Source organism: Excalfactoria chinensis, chromosome 5 (genome assembly GCF_039878825.1).
Source record: "Excalfactoria chinensis isolate bCotChi1 chromosome 5, bCotChi1.hap2, whole genome shotgun sequence".
Lineage (NCBI taxonomy): Eukaryota > Metazoa > Chordata > Aves > Galliformes > Phasianidae > Excalfactoria > Excalfactoria chinensis.
In genome coordinates, this window is record NC_092829.1 from 10809552 (window position 1) to 10828695 (window position 19144).

At 42.6% G+C, this 19144-nt stretch overlaps 1 protein-coding gene and 1 pseudogene across 1 annotated transcript; both read left to right on the plus strand.

The window, feature by feature from the left end:
* Positions 1-1657: 1657 nt before the first annotated feature.
* DEGS2 (delta 4-desaturase, sphingolipid 2) lies at positions 1658-18827 on the plus strand. Its single transcript, XM_072337448.1, has 3 exons — positions 1658-1769; positions 12646-13388; positions 18681-18827. Exons 1-3 carry the CDS (start codon positions 1688-1690, stop codon positions 18825-18827), a joined length of 972 nt encoding a protein of 323 aa, XP_072193549.1. The 5' UTR covers positions 1658-1687.
* LOC140252527 (mitotic checkpoint serine/threonine-protein kinase BUB1 beta pseudogene) lies at positions 5331-7748 on the plus strand (annotated as a pseudogene).
* Positions 18828-19144: the final 317 nt, after the last annotated feature.

The window sequence follows — 19144 nt, forward strand, 5'->3', positions numbered from 1 at the left end:
CTTCTCATGTGGTAGGGCTGAAACGATTGCAATGGCTACATGAAGGCATTGCTTGCAAAGAAACTTTCTATGCATCACTGACCATACACTGTAGTACTAGCCTGTTGGATAAACATTTAGGGATGAAGTCATATTTGTTTTGTTTACAACAGCATGGGCTGCCCAATAATTTGCTTTAATTTGCTTTTATAATCACCATGAGAACTCCTGAGTAGGAAGTGACAAATAAGTGTCATCATTTTCAGAAAATCTTTGGCCTCTTCACTAGTACTGTCAACAAAACATTAGAGCCAGTTACAGGTTTAAGCTGAGATGGATCTGCTCTCTGAACAACTCAGTCGTTACTTATAGAAATGTCTAACAACCTCACTTGGATTAACAGTCCATTAACTGCAGCTCTGTGGGTGAACACCAGCTTCATGTTGGAGCAGTGGTGGAGAACGGAGCATTGTGCTCACAGAGAGCTGACCTGTAAAAGCAAATGGCTTACTGTCCTGCACCTGCTCTGGGCAAAGCTGCTTACCTTTATATGGTACTCCTTCCACTCAACCTGCATTGTTCAAGAGTCTAAATTCAGATCACTCGAGGGGAAAACATATATATAAAGTACTGAAAAACGTAAACCCTAAAGTTGTATAGCAGACATGATGGGATTCTTGTTTGGTTTTGTTATGTTGTTTTTTTGTTTTGTTTTGTTTGTTGTTGTTGTTGTTGTTGTTTTGTTTTGTTTTGTTTTTGTTTTGTTTTTTTTTTAGTCTATATATTTGGGGTTTTTTTAGCCTGTATGTTTTCACACAACTGTGCTACCAAGCGATCTCAGTTCAATGCAAATAAAGGGAGAGACGATTGCATTGCTAATGTGATCAAGCAAAAAAATAAATAAAAATAAAAAATAAAAAAAAAAATTAGCTGCTTGCAATGGTGATAGGCATTTCTAAGGATGAGTAAGGAGGGAGGGAGTTGGAGAGATCCTTTTGGATCAGGAACAAAAGGGCTCCTGGTTGTGGAGCTGCTCCCAACAGTATGTGGTCAGTGGAAGGTGCACTTCAAGGAACAGTGAGAGCGGAGGGCAGACAGCGGCTCAGGTACAGACTTGTACAAAATTGCAGCGGGAACAAAAGCAGTGCTTTAATTTGGAGCTGTGTGTGGAGAAACATCTCTTTGTAACACAGGTGACCTCTCCCTGTGAATCAGTCTGGAGAGGAGTCAGGCAAAGGACTTGCTAAGCTTCGGACTAAATTGCCAAGGGCACAGCGCGATTCTCTTTACCGGGGTCCCAGGAACGTGACCCAGCTGAGAGCTGGATGCTGCTGGGGCATCTCACGCCGGAGATGCGTGCCAGGCGTTGGTCACCTTTGTGTCATTGCAGTCTCTCCAAGCTGGGAGGAGCTCTCATGCCCTAAATCGCATCCCGCTTCAGCCTGAGGCTCCAGCTTTACAGAATCTGGACTCCCCTCGCTTACCCAACACCTTGCCTCAAAGAGAGTGCCCACGGACTGCAGCACTTCTTCCCCCGAGGACACCTCGGGAGGTGGTGGTAGCAGCGATCTTGCCGCACCCCCGTGCCCTGCAGCCAACCTTCCTCCCCGCACACCTCTCGGGCCGCCTCCGAACACCCGGCACCTCCCCTCCGCCGGCGCGGGGCTATAAATGAGGGCTGCCTGGAGCGGGGTACAGTCCTGGAGCCATGGGGAATCGTGTCACCCGCGGGGACTTCGAGTGGGTCTATACCGAGCAGCCCCACACGCAGCGCAGGAAGGAGATCCTGGGTACGTCGGGGGGCTGCTCCACACGAGCTCGTAGTGCTGCGGGGTGGGCTGGGCGATGCGGGTACTGCACCTGCGGCTTTGTGCTTCCTTCGGTTCACATCTGCTTCTGCACAGACATCCCATGTACTTGTCGAAGGCCATGGGAAATCCCTTTTTCTACTGTAGCATTTCATCTCTATTCCTATACAACAATGTACGAACCTCTTCTATACGATATGTGGTCTATATGATCCTCATGAGTTTCTTTTAAGCTGCGTTGACAGTTTCCACTTCCAGCTCAGTTTGCTGTATTACTCCAATTGACTCAATTCAACACAGGGAAGGTCGGCTGGGGCTTCACCTAAATGCACTTTTTTCTTAGTAACACAGCAAAACAAATAGGGAGGGTGCAGGTGGGTGTTTGCTGGAGAACAGCAGAAAGCCCTGCTCTGATAGCAGAGCTCCACTGCCTGTATTTTCATCGCGCACAGGTAGCATTTAATTGCATATAATCATGCAGGATTGGGGAAGCTTCTGGGGACTTGGGAAGTTCAGGGTTTTCTGGACAACCAATAATTCAGAATTGTTATGGGATATAGTTGCATATTTCTTAAAATATGCTTCAACACTTCATCAATAAAGGAGATTTTGCCTGTTTGTTTTTCTTCCACCTAATCAGAAGGACAAAGTTTTTAAGTTTCCTTTTTATGAAGAAAGAGGCTGAGCCTGTGGTAATCAGGTGCAGCTCCTCCACTCCTCCACGCTCCCATGGATTAATCCAAGGAATACTCTAAATTACAAAAACATTTCCGGCATAGTTATGATGGCAGAATATCCTGCTCCGTGTTAAATTATATATGGGAAAATAATTATTTTTTCCTCTGTAGCAATGATAGAGAGGCAAATTATGCTGTCATATAAAATAAAGCCTCTGGCTGTTGTGCTGCTGATCCTTTTGATTATGGGAACTCTGGGTGAGCTTTGAGCAGGAGCATGTGCACCCACTTCTCTGGTGCTGCTGTGGCAATGGAAATGGAGATCCAGGAAAGCTGGGCACAACAGCCTGCATCTGACAGGGCAGAAGGGTCATGACTGCTGAAGTGTTGCTAAAAGTCATTGAGGTGATTGTGCTATCCCATATGCTACTAGTATAAATCACTGCAACTGTGTTGCTCGAAGCATGAAGGTCAGAATCCCCCGGTACCTAGTATCCTTACCAAAGGTCTGGTGTCTGTTGGGTGGAGTGCTCCTCTTGAATCTTACATGCATATGAGTGTGTACCTAGAAGTGCCCATGTAATTTACATTTCTGTATATAGCATTGCTTTAGGGTCAGAAGCATTCTTTGCTGATAAAGGAAGTACTTTCCTCCCTGTAGGTTAATGATTTAGTAGTTAAGCACCAAAGCTTGATTGTTTTCTGTTTTCGGCTGTAGCTTTTGGAAATGCTGATCTTACTCAGGTATGACTACTTGATTTAAATGCAAATAAAAAAAACATATATTAGGAAAAAAATACTGGGAGACTGAGAAACACATCAGGCAGTTTCCTTTTGCAGAAGTGGTATTTTCTTATGCTGGTGTTCCAGCATGTTTCTATAGAGTAGCTGAGTTTGATTGCCCTGGTTTGATTGTTAGCAGCCCTGGTGAGTCTGAGATATTTTTATCATTTAAACATGAGTTTCCGGTTCCAGTCTTTCAAGCTTTCTGGTTGCAGCAGTTACACTGATTCCTAGACAGCAGCCCCAGAAGATACAACCCAGGATTTATCTCTGATGTAATCGTTTATCCATCAAGCAGCTCAGCTGTGTACTGCAACCGGACTGGCTAGAAGCTAACTTACAGCAGGACTGCCGCAGTAGGAACTGCATCCCTTGAGGACTCATCTAACTCTTACAATTATGCTAGCAAATAGACATTTTGCACCAGGGAGAAGTAGTACTTTTTCCTCTTTGTAGTATCTACCTCTAAAACTCTAGCTTGTACTACATAGGTACCAGATGCTTCTTAAGATGCTAAGGAACACTCTTCCAAGCCAATACTTCAGTCTTGGCCTTAAGCTCATGTTAACTTTATCTGCATTATTTCAGTTTATTAAACTGAATTATTTCATTGCTTCCCTCTCACCCTCCTGTTTGTGAAAAACCTGTTGCTGTCATGTACCAGAACTGAGATTTGTGTAGTGCTGTGGCAAACTGTGTTTGGGAAATAACTGGCTGAAAACTAACCTGATGGAAGGAAGTCTTACATCTGCCTAGCCTTGCTGTAGAGTTGCACAACTGCTATTAGGGGATACCAATTTCTAGGAGAATTAAGAGGTCTACTTTGTTGTAGGGAAGGATCTGCTAGATTAAAGCACATACAGTACCTATGCAAGATCATCATGCTGTTGAAGCACTGAGTTTTGTGGGTTTTTCTCAACTTCAGAGGAAAAAAAAAGGATCAGAATTTCTACCAACATCTGAGCAACACCATAAACATACAGTGAGCAGTCAGTGCATCTGCAAACAGTCTTCCAGATACAAACAATGAGTAATATACCATGGAATGGAAGGAATGAGATCTTGTTCTGATCCAACCCACAGCACAAACTTCATAAAATTACTTTAGGCTGGTCAGAACATCTCATTTTAGGATCCTTAGAGAAACATTTGTTTTCTGCCAAGGATGAGGACTGAATCAGTGTTGCTCATGGTAGGATAGGAGCAACAAAATAAGATCTAACATTCAAGCATGGTTATATTACTTGGCTTTTCAGCAAGTTATTTGGTAGGGAAATGACACAGGTGTTTCATATGTACTTTATTCTGCAGGAACACTAAGATGTTAATTTATCAGCCTGAATCCATTTTCTTTTTGCATTCAGCAAATTTAGAAATGTATTAGTTTTCAGCCAAGAAGAAAGTTCACAGAATTGTAGGGGCTGGAAGGGACCTCTAGAGATCATAAGAGTCCAACACCCCTGCCAAAGCAGGCTCCCTACACTACATCACACAGGTAGGCATCCAGGCAGGTCTTGAATATCTCCAGAGAAGGAGACTCCACCACCTTCCTTGGCAGCCTGTTCCAGTGCTCCGTCACCCTCACTGTAAAGAAGTTCTTGCGCACATTCGTGCGGAACTTCCTATGCTGAAGTTTCAGCCCATTTCCCCTAGTCCTGTCCCCACACACTACAGAAAACAGACCAGCCTCACCACTATGGCTCCCACACCTCAGGTATTTACAAACCTAGATCAAGTCCCCTCTCAGCCTTCCTTTCCCAAGGCTAAACAGACCCAGTTCCCTAAGTCTCTCCTCATAGGGGAGATGCTCCAGGCCCTTCACCATCTTTGTGGCCCTCCGCTGGACTCTTTCCAAGAGATCCCTGTCTTTTTTGTACTGGGGAGCCCAGAACTGGACACAGTATTCCAGATGAGGCCTCACCAGAGCAGAGTAGAGGGGGAGGATCACCTCCCTTGACCTGCTGAACACACTCTTTTTAATGCACCCCAGAATGCCATTGGCCTTTTTGGCTACAAGGGGGTGTGCACAGTCGCTTTAGGAGCCAGGACAGCAGCGCTCAGGTGCAGAAATTGGAGCTTGAAGATGTCACAGGATGGCAACGATGAGTGGGAGCTGTGCAAGGAGAACATGCAGCCGCTGCGACAGGGCCCGGTCATGGCTACACTGCAGGAGGCCTTGGCTCAGCAGGACACCTCTAGCCACACTGCAGCTCAGCAAACAAGAATTTGAATCAGAAAACAGATTTTATTCTGGAGATGATCCACTGGATGTTTGGGACAGGTACATCAAGTGGACTGAGCAAACCTTCCCCCAGGGTGGAAAGGAGAGTAACCTCTTCTGCAATATTGGAAAGGGAAGTGAAAGCTCTCAAAAAGCAGCAGAGATACTACCAAGATCCCCACTATCTTAGTCTCTGGCTCAAATTTGGAAATTGCTGTACTGAGTCCTTGGAGCTGTATAGTTACCTGCATCGTCAGGAAATTGGTACAACATTGGCACAACTCCATATTACATGGGCAGAAGAACTTGAGGCTAGAGGAAGTTTAAGAAGGCATATATCTTCCAGGAAGGAAGTCTGGAAACTGAAGAACCTCAGAGGAGCACACTGGCAGATCTAAAAGGCAGGGGGAAGAAAAATGTGAGAGCTCCAATTAGTCGTGTAGGAGATGCACTTAAAGCCACAAACCAGAACAGAAACTTCCAGACTCCTCAGCAGCTTTCAAACAATCTGGGTTTTACTGTATTTGATGGAGATTCTGCTTCAGCTTCTGGACCTGAGATTCCCATACTTACTCCACAGCACTGGACAGAACCTCCAGCTCCAAGGGCAAAGGAGAATGAACTAAGAGCAGGACCTTGGAACTCTGGGAGGCGTCCTCGCAGCAATGCAAATTCTGGTGTAGAAGTGCCCTGTCCAGTTCCTGGTTTTACCCCATATGTAGAAGAGTCAGCTCAGCAGCAAGTCATGACTCCCTTCAAGATTGAACCCAGCATAAACCATGTTTTAAGTGCTCACAAGCCTGAGAAGGAGGATCCTCTACAACAGGTGCAGAATCACCATCAGGATACCCAGGAGAAGAAGTAGATGTACTGTAAAGGCAAAGTTTATGCTGGAGTGGAAGAATTCTCTTTTGAAGAGATTTGAGCTGAAGTCTACAAAAAGAAAGCAAGCAAGAAAGCTGAAAAGGAGATGCAGATCCTAGCACAGAAGATGGAAGAAATGCAAAAGAAAATTGAGGAACTGGAGAATAAATTAAAGGAGAAAGAAAATCACAAACAGCAACAATTACATGAACAGCCAACAGAGGTAACAAAGCCTTCACCACCTTTGGTACTACAAGAATGTACTTTATCCACTGCCACAGAACTTGGAATGGAACAGCCTCACTTGCAAAGTGAATGCTGCCTCTCAGAAGATATTCAGCTGCATAAACAGTCATGTTCTGAGGATGCAGTGTTCCTTCCCCCACCAGATTCTGCTACCTTTTTCTCCGTATTTGTTGAATCATCTACTTCAGCAAACCAAAATACAAGTCGTTCTACAGACCATGGCCAGAAAACTTCTCGGCGCCCTCTTGCTGTTCACAAACCTGTGAACACTGTGAAAGAGAACTTACCACCAGAAGCCTGTGATGAGCTTCATGGAATTGAACCTTTGACTGAGGATTCGATTGTGACAGGCTCCTACAAGCACAAAAGCCTTTGTGCCAACCCAGAAAACACATGTGACTTTGTTAGGGCTGCCCATCTGGCCTCGACTCCCTTTCATGGGGTAGTAGCTCAGAGAATCCCAGCTCCTGCTTATTCACAGAGTGTTATAAAGGAAGACTATCCAGAACCCAGGAGTGCACCTCTGGATGAGAAAACACTGGTTTGTGAGGGAACATACAGTGAAGCTGTGTGAATAAACTGAGCCCAATCCTGGAAGCAAGCCTGGAGGATACTTGTTCATCAGGTTCTTCTGTCTCTTCAGGATCTTCTCTTTCCTCTGTTAAACAAATATCCACAATTAAATACCTGCACGTCGCTGAGAAACTAGAACTTGCTCAGAGCTTGCCTGCAGAGCCAATTGCTGATTCTGGAAGTAGCAGTGAAATCGTGACTGGTGATGATGCAACTCAGTTCCTGTGGACTGCTGAACAGCGTAAAAAGCTTCTAGACCCCATGCCAGAGTCACTGACTGCTTCTCCAAATTTTCATTTGGAGACTGGTTCTCTGCCTGTCACTGAGTTTGAGAAAGACACTGAGCTAGGAAATGAGACTTACTCTATCAAATGGGAATATTGGACCAATGAAGAATACAAAATGCTTTTTGCTGTTCCAGTTAACTTTCTTCAGCTGAATGCAAAGGGATTTGCAATAAAGGTGTATTCTCAGCCTGTGCCTTGGGATTTTTATATCATGCTTCAACTACAGGAGCATTTGAATGCTGACTTTGGCCAAAGCTTCAGTGAAAACTGTAGCTGTTTCTTGTACCAAAGTTGCTCATTTGGAGATTAGTATTTTTTACAGCTGACTCTGATACTGCCTACTGCATACTTAGTCTGATGAACTGTACCTACTAAAACACAAAAGATACATATCTCAGTATATTAAAGCTCTGAATTGTATATGCTTCTGGCAAAGAAACAAGGAGCCTGTTTCCCCTTTATACTGCAGTATGTGGGCACAGCACTGTCACTGATGTGCAAGTTCTCTAAACAGTGCATTCAGAGCAGCTGCTGTCTCAGTGCTCATGCCAATTGCCTTTGGGGATCATATGTAATATAAATCACATGGGTAGAAAAATCAGTGTTGTAGTTCCTCTTGATTTTCTGCTGCTAATGTATTAAGTGAAACGGAAGGTTTCAATATAGTCTATGCTGCTTGAGTTTGTGCAAGGAAGCTGAGAGCACTCTCTTATCCATCCTATACCCTTTAACTTCCAGTCAACTACTAAACAAGCACAAACAGATCATAGCTGCTGTAGTAGTAATGAAGACACAGCTTCAGTCATTAGCACTATGCAGTGCTTTGCATCTGGTTAATGCTGCTGGCTGACCCAGCAACCTTGAACCTAGCAGCACAAAGCCACCTGGGAATTCATGGATGGTAGAAGGTTAAGGCTCTCTTCCATAATGGAAATGTAAAAACTCTTAGTAATGAGCTGAGTCAGAAAGATTCCTTATCAGTTTACACACTGAAGGGGACAAAGAAAGCAGAATTTTGTTATCCCATCCTCTGCATGTGTCCTATCAGTACCCTGTTATATTTATGGTTTGAATTCAATACCACTTTAGATGGGTTGCGCTCCTTGAAAATATATTGACAAACTAAACTACTAAAAGGCAGAATACTATGATGTCAGCTTGTTTCTGGTACAAGTTTCAGCACCAGCAAGCACCAGCATAAGGCAGAATCAACATCTCATGCCTGATGTTGATCTGCCAGAAACTCAAGGCAATAGAACATAGTCTAAGACAGCAATACCACAACTGCCAGTTTGTTTTTTTTTCTTCACTTCAATCGGTCCTTGGAAGCAGTGAAATCACTTCTGATAAGTTCTTTGTGATACTAGGTAAAAAAATCATTAGGAGTATCAGTAACCACACAGAAGAAAAAGCCGACTTACCTGACTGGTGATAGAGGCTCTAGCACACTCCTTTTTCAAGAAGCAACCTTCATCCAAGAGACATTCCCTTTTTGGAGGCTCATCCTTAAATGAACTCAGGAAGACCCTGGGTCCACCCCTCCCAGTCACATGGGAAGCACAGGTGAATCTCTTGCACCTGTGCTTCCTGGGCCAGCCACCTTCTTCATCAGGTGTTCAATAATCAGTTCAGGCTGTGATGTAACAGTTTCCTTACGCCCTCTTTTTAACAGACCTCCTAAAAATGCTATACTGAGTTGTATGCTAACTTTAGCTATACTTGCTGCATTGAAATAAAAGATGAAAATAATTTCTTCCTCTTGCTACTACTAGCTTCACATGGATATGGGCACTGCTGCTCCTTTAAAACTCCACCTCTGTGGTTCCAAGCAGCTCCATCTCCTGCACCTGCCTAGATCTGGTGTCTGCCAAAATGTGCTAACAAATCAGTGAGAGATTCTGTTGTCCTTGCTGAAGGGTCTGGGTCTCAGCCACTGTTCTTCCATCCAAACTGCTGCACCAACGGAAGTGCTGTTTTTTATATCTCTCCACTAGAGTTTTCTGTTGCTCTGAGATTATGGCATGCAGATAGTGGAGCTGCTTGGACTGGGCAGAATTATCTACAGCTGAATGCTGTACCAAAGTGTTTGCACTGCTTTTTCACCACGTGCTGACTTCGGAGAGAGAAGTCACGTTTATGCACTGCTCTACATCTACCTCTGCCTTCTTCGTGGCAATCTGTTGGCTCCTCCTGGACAACCGAAAGTAGTGTGTTTGTGTCTTTGTTTCAGGTGGGACTGAATTGTTTTCTTTAGAGTGACTGCTGTGTTTTGGTTCTAAGAGAAAAACAACATTGATAACAGATGTATGTAGTTGCTGCTAAGCAGTATTGTACAGAGTCAAAGCCATCCACAGAGAAGAGCCCAAGGAGCTGGGAGGGAACACAATTTGAACAGCTGACTTAACCTGGCCAAAGGGATATTCCATGCTATATAACATCAAGCAGAAGGAGTTTTGAAGGGGGTGGGTGGTTTTCTGTTGCTCAGGAGCAGCTGGGCATTAATTGAGTAGTGGTGAGTGATTGCTTGTGCATCACTAATTATATACATCTATATATATAAGCTATAATTATTATCCTTTCCCTTTTCTCTATCCTAGTAAATAGCTTTATCTCAACCCATGAGTTCTTTGTATTGCTGCTCATTCTCTCCCCCATCTCAGGGGGAGTGAATGAATGAATGCCTATGTACCTCTCAGTCACCTGTCTGGTTAAACTGCAACAATGTGGATAACCCATCTGCTGAATAAGCTAACAGACCTTCCCAGCAAGCTGGAGGCTGGATCATATACTGAGGAGACATGAGAATAGCTGGGACCATCTTTGTCCTGTTGTACTCTAAGGGGTGAATCCGCGTTCCCTGTGGTCACATAATTTTGTGCTCTTTCTTTGGTCTTTTTTTCAATTGTAAATGCTGTATCTTGACTTCCTCCAACTCCATCTAACTTCATACATAAGCATTATATATTAGTGCATTCATCAGGATGACTTCATCCAAGTTTAGGCATATCTCACTGAAGAGAGCATTGCTTCAAGTTTTGGAGGGTAAGAATGAAATGCTTTGCATTTACAATACTCCTGATGTGAAAGCTTCCCTGCAGACTGCCCCAGCTGTGGGGTGTCAGCCTGCAATACTTTAAGTTCCACCTGTCAGCCTCCCCAGAGCTTCTCCTTCACAGAATGAGAAAGTGGTTATCAGCATTAATGATAAACAGACACGGTGTTTTGGCTTAACTATTACACAAATTTACTCTTGGATAGAAGTTAATCATGTGTTGAATTTAATATTAAACCCTACCACACTACTTCATAGTTGTTACCTGTGATAAACGCGGCCCATGTGCAGAGCTGCTTGCATCCCATGCTGCTGCTGGTTAGAAGTTGCTGCTTTTTATTCTCTCATGAGAGATTATAAACTACAATCCTCCTTAACTGCAACAACAGTAAATTGGTCCAAAACTTTCAGTGTTCTCAAACTAAAAAATACAGCATAGCTAAGAGGATATCCTGGCACTTTGTGTTAAACTTTGGTACCTGTCCATTGGTACTGGGGAATGAGTAGTGGCATATTAGCATTTCTGGTGTGAAAAAGTGAACTTTCAAAAGTCACAAAAACTTGGACTACTTAGATGTTTTTATTTAAAACTTAGGCGGACTTCAGAACAGTGTGAACTTACTTGCACTAGTTCTTTCCCACTTGCCTGAGCACACCTAATGAAGGTTTTGCCCTGTTGTATGATCATGGGAAAGAACTGTGAATATCTCTTTTCTCTCATCATCCACAGTACTTAATCTTTTTTGTCTCTGGCCTTTGTCAAGCTCAGCTACAGGTGACCAACAGGCTGAAAACTGTTGGAATAGCTGCAGAGCAAGAGCACGTATCAGCCTGCTTCCTTAAGTAGTGCTGGATCCCTCTGAGCTACTGCAGATGTCTCAAGGTTCATTTCTATAAAAATCCCCCACTCAGTGCCTCGTACTGCTTTGCAAGGTCACATGAAGTATATCATCTCCAGTGCTTGTTTGTAGTACATACAGCTGCACAGATGCAAGTTGTTGTTGCCTTAAATGGTATAACAATGGCATTGGTATCGAAACAATAGTCAGATGGAATTTAGTTTTCATAAAATATGCCTGTAAAACTCATAGGGACACACTGTGTAACTTCAGGCTCAGAATGAGTGAATAGTCCTACAGTTTTATTTATGAAAGCTGTTAATTATTGAAAATTGCAGAATCTGAAGAAAGGAAGAGAGGTCAGTAGGTGGATAAAAGCCATAAAATTGGAAAAACTAACATGAGGGTTCATACTGAAAGTTAGAGGTGGGGTGTTTGTAAGGAGACCTGAAGTAATGAACAGCTCCTAGAAGATAAGCTTCACTTCCATGCATTTTTTTAAAAGAACAAATGAATGGCAAAAACGAACAAAGATCAGTAAGACGCTGCTCCATTTGCATGAGAGTGATCTGGCAAGTCTAACTCATGTGTCTATGATTCTATAGCACGAGAAGCTGTTGTGGGATTGCCTGTGTGATTTTCATGCCTGTTTCTGGTACGTGACTTTAGAACAGGCTCAATGACTTGAGGACAGGCTCACAGCAGAATGGGAACAACAGCACCAAATTATGTATCTTACAGATTCCCAATAATACTATTTACTTTCTAGCAATGCTAGTATTTGTAAAGGCACGTGCATGTTGAAAGCACTGGCAAACACTCAAACAATTACTTTTCCTTAATGCTGCAGTTGTCATATAACCACAGAGTAAAACCAGGAGAACCTGTTGTATGGCCTTCTTCCTCTGCTGGTATGTCTGAAACCAAAGAATGGAAAGGACTACAAAGAAGGCATCTGTATCCCTTTTCTGTTGGAAACAACATCTGGATGAGGCAGAAAGAAAGGGAAGTAGAAAAATATGACAGCTTTAGTCTGATGGTCACTGACGTATTAATACTCGTCCTCATGAAGATAAATGGGGCCACATGTTGACCATCGAGGTTGACATATGCACATACACATATATTGCACTTGATGCTAGAAATGGGAACAAAGCCCATACATTAGTGAAACCTTTTCTGTAGTGGCTTTGGAATTTCCATTTAATAAGATTAGGGCCTCAAACATAAGATGATAAAAAATAAAGAGCACCAGAAGTGGTCATGTTTACCTTTTCACAAGTTAATGAGACTTTCTTTGCATCTTTTCCCTTTAGCAAAATATCCAAGAATCAAGGCTCTGATGGGACCAGATCCACATTTGAAATGGATTGTATCTGGAATGGTTTTCACACAGTTTCTAGCATGCTATCTGGTGAAAGACTTATCTTGGAAATGGATTTTCTTCTGGGCTTATGCTTTTGGGGGTTGCATCAACCATTCATTGACCCTAGCCATCCACGATATTTCACACAACGTTGCCTTTGGGAACAAGCAGACCAAGTGGAACCGATGGTTTGCAGTCTTTGCCAACTTGCCGGTTGGTGTCCCTTACTCTGCTTCCTTCAAGAAATACCACATAGACCACCATCGGTACCTTGGTGGGGACAGCCTGGATGTGGACATTCCCACGGATTTTGAAGGCTGGTTCTTCTGTACACCACTTCGGAAACTGCTTTGGCTCTTCCTCCAGCCTTTCTTCTACAGTCTGAGACCACTGTATGTGAACCCCAAAGCAATTACGCAGATGGAAATTTGTAATGCCCTTGTGCAGTTTTCTGTAGATTCCATTATTTTCTACCTTTGGGGACTCAAACCTATTATTTACTTAATAGCAGGTACAATTCTTTGCATGGGCTTGCATCCCATATCTGGGCACTTCATAGCAGAGCACTACATGTTCTTAAAAGGATATGAAACGTATTCTTATTATGGACCTCTGAACTGGCTCACCTTTAATGTAGGCTATCACATGGAGCACCATGATTTCCCCAGCATTCCTGGAAGCAAGTTGCCAATGGTAAGTACATCATAATCTCACGTGAACTGGTAGGGTTTTGTTGTTATTTATTTATTTATTTACATTATGTGATTCTTTAGCAATAGTCTGAATTTCCCTACTTCCTTCTTCTATCTGCTTTTGACTCTTCAAAGTGGAAAAGACTCATGTAAAGTGAGACAGGAGGAAATCACTTGTCTAACGGTCAATCTATATATTAGCTATAATGCTAAATTAACATCAAACAAAAATCTTCCTATTTTTTGAGATGACATAAATATTGGAACATGTTCCAACTTGCTGCAAACAGCAGTAGCAAATAAATTCCTCCCCTTCATGACTTGTTTTAGCTCTGCTGCCCCTGCCCCACCCACTGAAACTGAGGCTGCCTGGCCTGTCATTGAGAAAATGCTGTGGCTTTACTCTTAAAATCAAATCTTTTTTTTTCTTACATTTTATCAGTTGTGGGAATCAAATTTTCAAAGCCCAGGTGTCTAGGAATGGTTTTGAATCCACTGCCAACTATGTAGTTGCTCTTCTGGATTTTAATACCAGAGTTCCTCAGCAGCTGTGCTCAAAGTGCCAAAGGGATGTGGCTACAGTGCATTAATCCTCTGGCATGGTTGGAAGGAAACGCTGCCTGCTGAAAGCAACTGCTGGAACTTCCTTATGAGGAGAAGGCAGGGCTGAAGTTATGGTGCTGTGACCTCCACACTACTGCATGACTCAACTTTTATGATGGTGTACCCAAGAAAAATGAATTTGGGAACCCCATTTTATGAGTTGTTGTTAGTGGTCCTTTCCAACCCTTGTGATTCTATGACTCTAAGATAGTCTAGTCCAAACACTGATTCATCAATAACCCATTTTCTTACTCACAGAAACACTGGGAGGAGGTTTGAAACAAGATATCTTCTTGTGCAGTAGAAGAGTGCAGAAAGCATGTATACCAAATGAATGTATATTTGTTTGTTTATTTATTTTTAAACACCCCTCCTGCCTTCCCCCCTTGACTGCTGGAGCTCTCTTCTGAAGAAGCTGGCTGTTCCTGATAGACTTCTGCATTCACATTCTCTAGCTTCTCTTGCTGACACATCTGGTACCTCAGCTAGAAAGTGGGCTTAGCTTTAGTTTGAAATGTTCAGACTTGTTAGATAGGCTTAGATACTTAGCTTACTGAAATGTAAATACAAAAGCAGGAGGCTAGCTCTCATATCTGAGACAAGGGAGGCAAGTGACGAATTGAACTTGCTGGGTTTGTTGCTCCAGACCTGAATGAAACCTGAAAACTTTTTCCCCACCCATATCACAAATAGTTTCACCTAACTCCTCAAGGCAGTGAGCAGATGGAAGTGTCTGCACTCCTCTGTAAAGAGGGTAGAATTATAAGTTGAATTTTATGAACTTGTCTTCATCTGTTGCTAGCTCTAGGGTACCTGAGACTTGCCCCGCTGGTAGAGGAGGTACCAGGTTTGTCATTCATTTTTATGTGATAGAACAACATGGAAAATATTGAGTACTGGCAAATGAACAAGTGAAAAGTCTACTATGAGGTAGAACTTTCAGAAGATCTATTGCAGAACATAGTGTGTCCCTTGAAACAAGTTGGCTGTTCTTCTATGCAATTTGAGAAGTTCCTTGGAAGAAAAGGGGACAGGTTCTCTGGATAGCTGTAATGTATGAACTTAGTGACAAATAGGGGTAGAAATCTCCCTTGCTTTCCCCTGCTTGCCTGCCCAGCAGATTCTTCACTCAGTATTTCTATTGTCTCTTTAGCACTCAAACTTCTAATAGTTTAATTGTACTTAGTTTCAAATATTGGCAACCCTAAGTTGGGAAAAAGGTTTTTTCTTTGTTCTTGCATGAGTAAATGGAGAGGAGAATTAAGATCAGAAAATATTTTAAGCATGGAAAGTAACTGGGTCATCCATTTGCTTATCAGAAGAGTAAATTTTGTCCTTTATTACAGGTGTTTCATCCAGTATGTGCTTTCTGAGTAATATGTTTGCCACTGGAAAGACCTTTACCCTAGGACTGCAGCGTATTTGAAAGAGGAAGAATTAGGCTGTGCCATAAGCTTGTAGAGATTGCAAATGAGTGGCATGAGTGCACAGTAAAAACTTGTCCCACTAGTATAATGAGAGATTACGCAAGAGAGATTTTAACGTTATAATTAATTGTAATATTATAATTTAACATTATAATGAAGGACTTGCTCTAAAAACTATAGCCATAGACTTATGACTAGGTTAGCCTTCAAGTGAAACTTTAAAACAACAAAATATCATGTTACTTACCAAAGGAGTAGGAAGATTGATTCTTCATTATCTGAAGGATTGAATATACTTTTGATGAGAGGGAACAAAGAACTAGGATGAACTTGGTACTCTTCCTACAGACTACAGTAAAAACTGTAACATTACCAGAGGCAAACTAGTTATTCATTAAGCTTGTGAAAGACATGGCATGAAACAAGATTTTATTAGACAGACAGGACTGGAAAACACGGTAGATGTACTTTGTTTGAATTGCAGATTTCCTTAACCCTGCGATGGCCAGGAAGGCTAGCTTGAGGTCTTCCTCCTTCCCCTACAGTCAAGGAGTTCAGAAGGAACTTTATTACTCTGCTTTCTAGCATTCTATACCTAATTTTTTATCTTGTCATAAGGACCTCTAGCTTCTGTTTTGCCCCAGGACAAAGTCTGTAGCACCTGTGTTGTAATACTACTATACGATATCTACTACTGTGGAATGTGATGGGCGTCCTGTTGCTGTACTACAAAAGACCAGAAGACAAATTTAAACCCCAAAGATGTGATTTATTATCTACTACCTTGATCTTATTGAAGAAAAGTATCCATGTACTATGTGCATGGTGCTTACTAACATGCAGAATTTAATCTTGGATTATCCTTTTGTAATTTCCATTCAAAAACTAGCAAATGCTTCCAAGTTGTGATCTGTAAGGAGGGGAGGGAGGAGCTGAAGCAAATGGACCCTTTCCAATGCAATATGTAGAGCATGGAATCAGGGAGCCAAGGATGGGATCAAGAAATACTGTATTACAATACGGTCCTTTCTGAGATGATGGTAACACTGCTTGCTAAAATTGCTACCTGGAAAAACTGCCATCCACAGGGTTTGTTCTGCAACCAGAATGCAACATGGAGGATGACTTTTCCAGTCTAAAGTACACTTAACAGATGTATATCTGTACATCTTAACAGTATATCTGTTGTATATGTATATCTGTTAAGATGTGTATCTCCATAGCAGAAGATAAAATTGTTCACTTTGTGTGGTTTTATTTTCCTCCCACGCAATGGCAAAATGGAAAGATGCACCAAACAAACTTCCATGTCCTCTCCATAAGAAAATCCTTCAGATTCACCTCCCTAACTGCAATCACTAAATTTTCCCTCTACACCTTTCTTTTATCAAAAATGTTTTCTTGTGGCTTCTCTTCTCTCTCTGATTTTCATACACCTCATATAGTTTTCTTGCCTGGAGTGCAGAGAACTTGCAAAAGGTGCACATGCTGCCAGCCTTCCCGCACCACGTGCTGCTGGGCACAAAGTCAAGCAGGAGCAAAGAACTACTGTCCCAAGATGATCCAGGGTAACTGGCTCCTGAGCAAGCCCTCGGCCATCTCCTATTGTTTCCACACCTAGAAAATGAGACGCCACCAGACCCTGCAGGGAAGTGCTAAACCGATGTGCTTGGTGAGCAAGCACCTCCTCCATCACTTGGCTCAGCAGTGACTTTCATTCAGCTAGGGAGCTTACTGTCTGAACAGCGCTTCCTCTCATCATCTGTTTCACTTATATTAAATTATTTCTGACTGTGGTCACAGGAGCTGAGCAGGGATCTAAATTTACTTTACTGTAGATCCTACCCAGTGCCTGGACATTACCCTTCTTGTACCTATTAACACATGCTTCTAAGGGGAAATTCTATCTGAATCATGTTGAAAATGAATCTCATCTGAAGTACAGACCATCACTTTAAAGCAAGATATAAGAAATTATTAGCAAGCCAGAGTTATTCAGTGACAGATGGAACATAATCAGACTTGGACTGAATCTTCCACCTCCAACACAACCACCAGCACAAGAGATGCACCAAAGTGCCTAACAAGACTTGTGCCTTGCCTACCCCATGTCACAGGAGCTGTCTGCCACAAAGCTCAGCTAGCGATGTAACCAGCATGAGCAGTACTGGCTTACAGTTTAACTCCTGCTGTCATTCTTACCTTTCAACAAAGGGCTGTATTAAGACTACATCATCACGCATTGGATGCAGCTGAGTGTTGCCTCCCAGCCAGCAACTCATGCACAACTTGAGTTTCACTGGAAGTCTTTACTGTCTTCCTCACAACTGGCTTTAAAATTGTGCAGTCTTTTTAAAAGGACAAGTCATGCTGCCCAGCAAGACAGGCTGCTCTGGTACAGAGCCTTGTTTGTCAAGGAGGTGGAGATCTAATAAAACAATGCCCAGCTAGTTTCCTGTGAGAAAAAAAGTACAAAAAAGTACAAAAAAGTACAAAAAAGTTCAGTACCAGCTGCTCTCCTGTGTGTGTTTTACAAAAGCAGAGCATCTGGCTGGAGCACTGACAACTCAGGACTTCGCACAGTCAAGTGTCAAACCTTCTCATCCTACAAGCACCCCAACAGCGCACAATGCTTCTGTGATGGCAGCAGTTGTAAAACTCGGAGATTTATAACAGGAATAAAATAGTGTCAGACTGATAATCTACTGATGAACCTTGAGGCATTTCTAACAATGGGCAGAGGAGGGACAACCCTGAGTTCTCCTCTGCCTGGAGAAGGAAGTCAAATTTGTATCAGGGGAGTGGAATAGAGGAAAGACTAAGGAAGCACAGCACTGTCTCTTCAGCATTTTCTCAATTGCTGTTTCTCCCCTAACTGGAACCCCCTGCAGACAAGTATTAACAAGTGGCAAACAATGTTTTAAACACAGTGTGTTACATTCCTGGCAGCTTATGAAGTAGATTAGTCACCTCGTTGTGGAATTCCTCCATTGAGAAGAACTGACCAAATGAGAGAGATTTGGTTCTGTCTGAAGGCAGAGATCCATCATGTGTTAAATCCTAACACTGTCAGGCAAAACTCGTGTAATAAATCTGCTAAGTATCTAAACGTACTGAAGTCTATCTCATTTGAACTTCAGAAACTCCAGAGCAATAACAAGTAACTTCAGGTTATGGCAGTGCTATCAGACCTAAAAAATAAGACCAAAGTACACTTGACACTATGCAGCTAAAGGAGCTCGTTCTCTCTTTTGCTCTTCCAGGTGAAGAAGATTGCTGCAGAATACTATGACAACCTCCCCTACCACCAGTCCTGGATCCGAGTCCTGTGGGACTTTGTATTTGATGATAGTATCAGTCCTTACTCAAGGGTGAAGAGAAAATGCAAACTGGCAAAAGAAAGCGAGTAGACCAGCTCCAGCTGCTGCACTGACATTTTGTTTCTTTGTTTGAATGGTTTGAGTGTGTTGCAGATGGATGCTTGCATGAGCTCAGCATAGCATTGGTACATGCTCCTTGGACGAAGAGGATGAGTGTCTACACTGTTTAAGCTACTGATACTTTTTAATAAGGGATACTGTATGTAACCTTGAAAAACTGGACGAGAACAATACACTCACATGAATCTTGGTCTAGACTTAGAATTAACTTCCTGGGACACGTGCATCCAATTTGGAGTTTTGGCCTGGTCTGTGATGAAGAATGTTTGGTGTGTGAATGGGCATGC